At 33.2% G+C, this 10,360-nt stretch overlaps 2 protein-coding genes across 3 annotated transcripts; one reads left to right on the top strand and one right to left on the bottom strand.

Annotated features, from left to right (window-relative positions):
• The first annotated feature begins 249 nt into the window (after positions 1-249).
• LOC123914323 lies at positions 250-3,923 on the top strand. 2 transcript variants are annotated; one of them, XM_045965429.1, is made up of 7 exons: positions 286-543; positions 1,110-1,272; positions 1,574-2,011; positions 2,141-2,251; positions 2,436-2,883; positions 3,000-3,081; positions 3,585-3,923. In XM_045965429.1, exons 1-7 carry the CDS (start codon positions 514-516, stop codon positions 3,789-3,791), a joined length of 1,479 nt encoding a protein of 492 aa, XP_045821385.1. In that variant the 5' UTR covers positions 286-513; the 3' UTR covers positions 3,792-3,923. The 2 variants fall into 2 exon arrangements, with proteins under 2 accessions (XP_045821384.1, XP_045821385.1); XM_045965428.1 differs by having other exon boundaries at positions 250-543; positions 1,574-2,251.
• A 3,279-nt stretch (positions 3,924-7,202) lies between these two features.
• On the bottom strand, positions 7,203-7,894 carry LOC123914322 (60S ribosomal protein L38-like). Its single transcript, XM_045965427.1, has 2 exons — positions 7,747-7,894; positions 7,203-7,637 (listed from the first exon to the last, which is right to left on the bottom strand). Exons 1-2 carry the CDS (start codon positions 7,747-7,749, stop codon positions 7,431-7,433), a joined length of 210 nt encoding a protein of 69 aa, XP_045821383.1. The 5' UTR covers positions 7,750-7,894; the 3' UTR covers positions 7,203-7,430.
• Between the last annotated feature and the right edge of the window lie 2,466 nt (positions 7,895-10,360).

Below are 10,360 nucleotides of genomic sequence, written 5' to 3'. Positions count from 1 at the left end.
TTAACTTCAACATTTCCATAAAAATACACAAAATCTTACTATTTAAGATATTTAAAAAGTTTTCGAGAACGCTCTCGTTATCATTTTTGTTTAAAATAAAAAACACATTCGGAATAGGGTGATTCCTGGACAGAAAGGACAAGAGTGATGTTTTTTGGACTAAGGTGATTCCTGGTGCCCACAAAGAAGATGACGTGGCAATGTCATAGTTAGATACAGTAATCATCCATCCTCCCCTAGTAGTACTGTACAAAACCCATTTCTGTTCAACATTTTCTTCATTTTACCCAAACACAACACAACACTTCTTCTTTCTCCATTCACATTTCTTCTTCACCTCTCTCTCTCTTCTCTCATGTGCTGTTATTATTATTATTGTTGTTGTTGCTATCATCATTCATTTACTAGTCAAAGTTTACAAGTAAAGTTGCAATTCAACTCTTTCTCCACCATCCTTTTCTTTGTTGCATTATAGCTAGTACCTTCCCAATTCATTAGAGAGAGAGAGATCCAATGGACTATGAGAGGATACTGAAACCTCAGGTTTGTTACCAATATTCCTTTTTCTTTGTTGATTTTATTTTGTGGGGTGTTAGTTTCATTTAAGTTCATGTTTTTTACTTGTCAAAATTTGAATCTTTTTTCAGTTTCATAAACTGGGTTGCTGAAAAATGTTCTATATTTCTCTCATAAATTATTAAATTTTAGTATAATCATTATTACTATTATTATTATTATTTGGGGTTCAAATTTGAAGTTTCTGCTTCTAGAATAGTCATCAATTATGTTTCTTTATGGGCTTTGTTAAATTAATTCCCTCCTAGTGATTTTTTTTTCTTTTCATTATTTCAAAAATTATACTTTTTGCTTTCTCTACTTTTGTGGTCAATAGAAAGCTTAAATTTTTCTACCAAAAAAAAAAGAAAGCTTAAATTTGTCATAATTATTTGTTTGGTGCGTGGGAATAGTGAGAGAAAAAGTATGATTCAATTACCCTCTTTGTGTATGTAGTGTGTTTCAATTTGGGCTTTACATAAAAATTGATAAATTTTGTTGTTCTAGATGTTTGATGAGGTTAAATATGGTATTTGTTCTTTTTAAACCTGCAGACTGGAATGATTTCTCCCAGTAAACTGAGGATGAAGTTGTTAGGGCCTAGGAAAAAGGATGGATCCAACAGTAACTCTTCAAGAACCTCCCCTTCAAGGCTTGATGATCCTGAATTTGTCAATAGCTTACTTTCCTCCGACATTGACAACCTTGATGATGAAGGTTGGCTATTGCAATTTATTTATTAATGCATATCTATGTAGCACCAACGCTTCAGATTAAATGTGTGTTTGGTGTCTAACACGTGTTTGTGTCCGACTCTGACATATGTGGTTACATTCAATTTTTCCATTTTCTCAAAGTGTTAGGATCGTGTTTGTGTCAGTGCTTCGCAAATGCATATACATTTTTACTATGTACTAAACAGCATTTATCACAGATTGTGTATGTTGTGTTGTGTTTGTGTGTGTGGGATTGTTGGATTTTGTATTTTTCAGAACTAACTTAAACATATTCATTCCAGTTACTTCTCCAAGCTTAGAAGTTTTGTCAATAAAGCCATCGAGTGATGCAGTACTGGACCGGAGACAGAATGACCAGTCTTCTTATGAACCAAAGGATACAATGCCCAGGGAAAACGGTGACACAGGACGCGTAAAAATGCAGCATTTCCATAAGGTTGACACTGGTAGTTCAAGCACAATTTATCCGGTGAGGACAACAGAAGATGACAATCTTGATTACGACAGCCAAGCTAGCTCATCCAGTTTTGAGTTCGATAAAGGAGAGAGACCAGTGAACAACCATGTAAGTAGATCTCTGTTGAGACCTATTCCTTCTAAGTGGAATGATGCCGAAAAATGGATAATGAATAGGCAACATATACAACCTAGAAAGAACAGTGTACATGGCCAAGCAAATCGGTTGCCAACAAGTATGGCGAGGGTTGTTCCTGAGTCAGGTAATTTTGACCATAAGCTCCTAACGAGCAAGGTTGCAGAAACAAAACGAGTTGATTACTGTCAACCAACATCACATATGGGATTTGAGAGATTCTCTTTTGCTCCGTCCGATGCTCATTCGGTTTCAGGTCAAGCTAATGGAAAAACTCCAGTACTGGAATCTTTTCCCCAAAGCAAAGATTTAAAAGAAGTAGATGATGTGGATTTATCTTGCACAACAAGTATAGATGATCAAACAGGTATGCTGAAGATCCCATTCTACTATATAATACTTATACATTTTGCTTATAAATATCCGAGTGAAACATGAAGTGCTGTTTGTATATCCTTGTTCCTTTGCACTTCTTGTGGCAATACATTGATTTTATCCATAGGTGACTGAAGGATAATAGATAATAAGATTAATTTGTTCTTATGATGCAGCAATTCCTGGTATAAGATCTGTTGCCATGAGAGATATGGGAACTGAGATGACTCCGGTACCAAGTCAAGAACCTTCGCAGACGGCTACTCCAGTTGGGTCGGCAACTCCAATACGCAGCCCGATTTCATCAATGCCGTCAACTCCTAGGAGAGGTGGACCAGCTCCAACACCTTTGGGCTACACAACTGACGAGGATCGACAGTTTCGAAATGAGAACAGCAAAAAGCAATTGTCTGAAGAAGAAATGAAGATAAAGACAAGGAGAGAGATTGCAGCCCTTGGTATGCAGCTTGGGAAGACGAGTATTGCAGCATGGGCAAGTAAAGATGACCAGGGAAATACAAAATCTTCTGTCCGCGACAAGGATACTCAAGAACAGGAGAGAATTGAATTTGAAAAACGCGCTGCTTTGTGGGAGGAAGCTGAAAAATCTAAGCATACTGCAAGGTTTGTATTTTACACATTATCTCTAGACTGAAGTAAACTTGATTGAGATTAATTATAAAACCATATAATGTTTATAAATTTTGTGATGTAATTATAACATATGCTAAATCTTGCAGATTTAAGCGCGAGGAAATCAAAATTCAAGCATGGGAAAGTCAACAAAAGGCCAAATTAGAAGCAGAAATGAGAAGAACCGAGGTAGTTATACTTTTTCAGTCTATATTGGTTGGACTTAAACGTGATTAGAGGAAATTAAGGCAGAGTTTAGATTAGCTCCGACTAATGAGAGCTATTCAAATAAATGTTGTGCACTTACGAAAAAATTCACACAAACTTATAAATGTTTACGGGAAAGTTAAATGAGAGCTTCTACAAAAATTGAGAAGCAATAGCTAATTTCAACTGTTCCAAGTAGGCAACTCGGTTGGCGAGCTAAGGGACACCGAAGGAGTACTAATCAGGAGGTCTAGATTTCAAAACCTAATTAGGCATTGTCCATAATACAAAACCTTATTTCAACTCATATGAGAAGTTTGTGAGTGTAATTAGGCATTGTCCATAATACACTACTCTATTTCTCATATTCAATATGTTATAAAATCCATATGTTTCTTTGGCCATTGTTTTATATTGCAAGTAAAATGTATTTATTTACGTAACAATGTTTACTTTGTCACTGATTAAAACTATATGCAATATAGGCTAAAGTTGAGCAAATGAGAGCACAAACACATGCAAAAATGGTGAAAAAGATTGCTATGGCGAGGCAAAGATCCGAAGAAAAACGCGCAGAAGCTGAAGCTAGAAAAAATAGAGAAGCAGAAAAAACTGCAGCGCAAGCAGAATACATACGCCAAACAGGGAAATTGCCCTATTCCAATTACATTATATGTTGTGGTTGGCTGTAATATATAACATTGCAATTAGATGAAAATTCATCTCATTCCAAAATTGCTTTTCTTTTGATACCAAAGCTTGTAATTTTCAAACACCTTATTGCAAGTTTGCTGAGTGACAATGTTAAGAAATCTGTTTTTTCATTTTTAAAGGGCAGAATTGAATTGTTTGCTTTAATATATAAGTGTCTCAATATAAATGATAAGTAAACAAAGCTAAATCAACATAAGGTTAACAGATAATGAAGGTTCATACACTATTTTCAAAAACATAAACAAAACTAATACTAGTACTACATAATACAATTAAGAAGTTCTAATTATTTGTCAAAAAGAAAGTTGAAAATTACAGGTATAAGTATAACTTATAACTTCACATACTTAACTTAATCACAACAAAATAATTACTGCATCAAACCCCAAGATTTAAGCTAGCTTCCTTTTATTGACTTGACTATCCTTTTTCACTAGCCACCAAACTAAGCATTGGGCCAAATAAATGCATTGGGCTGAGTTTTATTCGTAGTATATTACAAGTTCCCACAAGGCTGCTAAGGTAAATTTGGAATATTATACTCCTATTGGAAACAGCCACCAATGGTTCAAATTCCTAAAGTATGAACTTGACTCTTCTAGTTCTAACACTGAATTGGAAAATGAAATCGAGCCTAGGAGGACCACAATCACTGCTCACGTCACTAGGAGTGATGGCCTTGAATGAGCTTAAAAACTGAATGAACAATACCATGCAAAGTCACCTCCTCTCCCTATCTGACTGGCTTCGGTAATCCAGAGTTTTACCGTGAGAAAAATAAAAACTGAAAACATTATTTCCAATAAAAATTAAACCGGAGTTGCAATCTTACAATAATTTATCTATTTACATAAAGTTGGTCCAAAATAACTGCCATGAATTATATTTTTTTAATGGCAATATCCAATTAATATATATTTCACTTTTTGTACCAAAATATATAGGGTAAATTACACTAACCTCCCTTGAGGTTTTCTTAAATAACACTAACATCCCCTCTAGTTTTCCATCAAACACTAACCTCCCCTCCCGTTAACTCCGTTAATTACTCAGTTACTCCCCCTCTCACTCAACCTCTTAAATTGGAAGAGGCCAAGTTCAATAACACCGACCGACCAAATCGAGAAGTTGAGGAGTAAAAAAAAAACAAGTATAAATCAGTTATTGTTAACGGTAGAATAAGGCCTAATGCATGTTTTCTGTTCAAGAGAGTTCATCCCAGTTGCTTCAATCCATAATAATATTTCAATGTGAGAAATTTCAAATCGGAGCAAATACCAATTACTCTTTTCTACTCATACTATTTCTATGGAAGAAAATCCATATGGAAGCAAATAAGTTTGGTTCAGGGACAAAGAGAAAGCAAATAAGTTTGGTTCAGAGACAAAGAGAATTCATCTTCATCATTGTTGTATACAATTGCTTTTGAGAGTGAGAGTGGGAGGAAAAGATGAGAAGTTAATTTCAGTCGCACACAAAGGAAGAAAAAAAAATAGAAAGTTAGTAGATAATGGACAACTAACGGTGTTAGATAGAGGGGAGGTATTTGTTGCTTTAAACAAGAAATAAGGGTAGTGTTTAGTTCAAAACTAGAGGGGGTGTTAGTGTTATTTATGATGACTTTAGGGGAGGTGAGTGTAATTATCCCAAATATATATTATTTCACCTTGTATTCGTGCTAATAGTAAGTACACAGATACTTTGTACCCCAAAAAAAAAAAAACAACTACACATATACTAAACAGGCATCTTCCGCCCAAACTTGGCTTGAAACCTGGATTCAAATTCATCAAATAGACCAAGTATGTTGATATATGATTAGGGCATTGACTTGTGTACTACAAAGTAGCCTCAACAATACTCTAAAAATGTGTCCACAGATATCATGCAAAATTCGGTAATTTTCGATAACAGTTCAACACAGGTAGCGTCTGTTGTGGAGGAAGTCAAGTTGTTGTCACGGAAATGATGGTTGAGATGAGTTAAGCCTACATCAATCTCCTGCAAAAATGAGTCAAAACTCGAAAAACGCAAGGACCTCCAAACCTAAACCGGTCACGAATGCTTATGGGGTCAAGTTGCTTGGAATAAAAATAGGAACGGAAACACCCACGTGTATGTGTTTAACAGGTCCGGATGGAGTATTACACATCATAGCAAACTCATAATCTACCATTCTCTGTAGAGAATACAGACAGTTAATGTGCCTCATTTTTGTTGAAAATCATTATAGCTAAGGTGATTGAAAGAGTTTTGCTTGGTGGAGGAACACAATTGGTGACAAAATCAAATGATCACTTACTTTGATATACCAAATAAATAAAATATAATATAAACAGACCAATTCAAAATTTAAAAACAAATAAAATTTATAATTTTTAGTATGAAAAAACAATGTTGAAGTTTAATTTTCATGACCAAACATTGTACGCTATTAGCAGGGCACAACTAATCATTTGACTGTAGAAATCATTTAGGAATGAAATACCAGTATTTGTTATCAAGATCAACGAACTTATAAATATAATTGTTGAAATAGCTGACTTTGTTATAGGGCCAAAGTAAAGCATCCATCCCCAGAATTCAAAATTTATTTATCAGGAAGACTTTTTGTTAATGATAACCCGGAACAGTAATCACAGGTAAGGGTATCAATATATCAATGAATTATTTCGATCTATCTTATCTATGAATTTTCTAAAAAAAATCCACCAATTTTCGACTCATTTCATAAATCAATATTATTATGACTCTTAATAACACTAATAAAAATATTCTAACTACTAATAAAACACAAAGCCCATATAATAGTTCTGACTGAAGAAAGTGGAGGAGTCGGTATAATTCAAATGGAGGGAATGGGACAGATTGGATAAGATATTAAATTTGACAGAAGAGGAAATTGAACCAACAAAAAGAACTAGAAATACAAAAAAAACTAAACTGCAAACAAGCTAACATTATTGTCTTAAAATTAGAATCAAACTCTTCAACCAGTTGTATATGTATGGAGTATACCACGAGACATCTAAGTCAACGAAAGTAACAAATGCCTGTCTTAACTAGAATCAAATTCTACAACCAAGTGTATATATAGCTTCACTCAAAGAGACATCTAAGTCAATCATCTAAGGAATTTTAAACAAGCCCCCTGATCAAAATTCACACAATGACTGACAAAAATAAAACAAAGAGGACTATGTTCGACATTGTTGCCAATAACACCTCAACCACAGTTATGCTGCAGTCCACAATTACAACCTTAGATAAAGTTTTGGAGGTCTATTCAATTACCATAACCATATATTATATAAAATGCCGAAAAGTCTCTCAACTCCACTAACACATGCATAATATCATACCCTACAAAGCAGGGACACCGATAATAATTTAAAAAAATTGACATAATTCAGTGTAATTATAAGGGCAAGTGCACATAACAATCATCAAACATCTTCATGAAAACCAAACATCTTCAAATCTCATAGCAGCAACATAACAATCATCATCATCATATAACAATAGCAATTACCAATACATAACACAGTCAAAAAAACCTAGGGTTTCAACATTGAAGTTTCATAAAAGTAAAACAGAACTAAACGGTGGAATCTGATCTACAGATCTTGAACATTCAAACCAGGAGGAAGAGATTGCTTCAACTTATCAGCTTTGTCAGTATCAAACACACAGAGTGTATACAAATACTTCGAGCAACGAACCTTGAACTTCACCACATCCTTGCTTCTCTTGATTTTCACTGATCTCGCGTCCTTTCTACGCGCCGTCAGAAGAAAATCCTTGATCTCGTGGATCTGCTTCGCCTGAAAATGCCACAATACACAAAATTCATATACGTAAAAATCAACATTACTGATGCACGATAACGATTCATTTCTATGCAGCAAATTATCGAAAGAAAGTAGAACGAACCATTGATGTGGTTGATTTGCGAGTTGTTGTTACCGCCGAGAGGGTTTCTTCTTCCTCGCCTCCTTGGTATTCGCTTCAAAAATGGTTGCGATTTCTTATATAAACCCAACTCGTTAAATCGGGTACCCGAATTTGACCTAAAGCCCAAACTATTGTGCTTCTCATTAACCTTTTCTACTGGCCCAATACGACCCAAATCTGTTCAATACTTCATATACAAAAAGAATTTTAATTTTGATTTAATTAAAATAGTTATTTATTTGTCATTATATGAATTGGCATATATATACCAATAGAAACTATCAAAAACAAATGTAATGTGTCGGATTTAAATTTGGGTGAAAATGTACCATCTAACAATATTTGCATTGCTGGTTGAAGTTATGTGTGTAAATTTGAAGTTGTATTTTTGACTGAAATTTTAAGTCTGTCTATCACAAACAAATAATTTTTGACTGAAATTCTGATATTATTAGACTGAATATTTTTACTTAGGTGTGAACTTAGAATCTTGCAGTTATGTGTGTAAGTTTTAAGTTGTATTTTTTACTTAAAAGAATTTTTCTTCTAAGAGTGACTGATAATTTTTATTTAAATCGCTCCAAAAAAACTAGTGATGAGAATCAAATGCGAATATCTCCAACGACCTATCTTTTTATGACTAGATCAGGCCTTTGAGATTAATAACTTCTTCTTTGAAGAATTGCTATTAACATGACTTAATTTTATTGAACTAATATATCCTCTGCAAACTTCGGTAAAAGAGACTCAACCATTTATCATATATATGTCAAATGTTGGTTTACATTTTATATCCTACTACCAAATCATGGAATCAAATAATTACATGCAATGTTTTATAAAAATAAATAAAAATCAGCAACGTAGCTCGAAGTTGTGTGTTAAGGTAGGAATTTATTTTATCTTTTGTCTAACTAGAAGGTAAGCCAGTCTTGTCTATTTAGGACCGTGATTTCTGCCTAGATATTTTCTCTCACCACTCCCCGTGAATCTTTTATCCCTCCTGAGTTTTCAATTTTGCCCTTGAAAAAACTTCGGTTCGTAGAAACCGAAATTTTTTTTTGCCTTGAAAACAAATTTTAGTTTCTAAAAATCGAAATTTACTCTGAATTTGCACTAGAAAAAATTCGGTTTCTGCGAACCGAATTTTCCTACAAGGACAAAATTGAAATATTGGGGGATATAAAAGATTCATGGGAGGGGGAAGAGAAAACATCTTCTGCCTATGGTCTCAAGTTTGGGCTTGGTTACATGGCGAAAGTTTGGTAAATTAGATTTACGGTGCTTATTCTCTTCAAATATTTACTTCATACCCCGTTTGTACTCTTTATATAACCCCCTAAAGAGATGATATTCTAAAAATACACTTAACTTTAACTTACCAAAAACAATTATTTTCTCAAAATTCACAAACCCCTCTCAGACTAAAAGATCCCGAAAATAAATTTCGTGTTAAAATTTCCTAATGTTTTGAATTTTGAAAGATCCAATTTGAATATTGTTTTCGTTTTGTTTTAATTTGTTAAAATGAAGAGTATTTTGTGTTTTATTTTATTTAAGCGAATTCATGCACTATAGATATATCATTTTAAATTCCAACTTTGTATTACCTACAGCTCAGTTGGTATGACTGTTGCGTTTTATTGTAAAAAAAAAAAAGAATATATATTATAAATGAGGGGTATGAATTTAAATTCTTATTGTTCTTCTCACTCATCTTTTGGACTAGCTCATCACATCCGTAGCATCATGGATATTTATAAGACCGTCAATAATAACCTGTGTTTTAAGAAGGGAATTTATACCCCTACAATTAGCCATTTACCCCCAACAAACCATAGAAAATGTCTATTTGTCATTTAACTTTTTATCATTTCATTTTTCAACTCCACCCTACAAATCTTTTTGATATGTAAAAGTTTTACAGAATTGAATAAATTTTCGAAATAATTGAGCTAAGTTTTCTAGTTTCTAAAATTGTAAACCAAAGTTACATTAAAAAAAAAAATTGTAAACCAAAGTGTTAAAGAAAAGATTTCTAAAATTTTAATCATGGTTCAACCGTAACTAATGTAATATGTATATATAAAGTCCACTTCGCCGTTGCACTCTCATGAAATCAGCTTGAGTACATGCAGTGGCGGAACTAGAAAAAATATCGTGGGTGGGCCGAAAAATAGTCAATCTATTTTCAAATTGAATTTTTTGCTATTCTATTTTCACATGTTACTATTTTGGTACCAACAAACTATATTTTTACTCTAAAAATTGTGATTTTTGGCTATAAAGGTGATTTATTGTCTCCAACATTTAATCTAAAGATGAAATATCAAATTTGAGACCAAAATTCACAATTTTTTCCCATTAAAATTCGCTAATTTTACAACAAAAAAGTAATAAAAAAATATTGAGATAGGACTAAAATTGCAACAAATGTGAAAATATGGGACTTTAAAAATTTAATATTAATTAAACATATTTTTTATGTCATTTCATATTTATATACGCTAGTTCAACTGCTAATTTTATCTATTATTATAAATTCAATTAATTATGAACTAACATTTACACTAATACTTGAACTAATATGTGT

Source organism: Trifolium pratense, linkage group LG3 (genome assembly GCF_020283565.1).
Source record: "Trifolium pratense cultivar HEN17-A07 linkage group LG3, ARS_RC_1.1, whole genome shotgun sequence".
NCBI classification, from domain to species: Eukaryota; Viridiplantae; Streptophyta; class Magnoliopsida; order Fabales; family Fabaceae; genus Trifolium; species Trifolium pratense.
The sequence above is the reverse complement of the archived record's forward strand: the minus strand, read 5'-3'. Positions and strand labels throughout refer to the sequence as shown.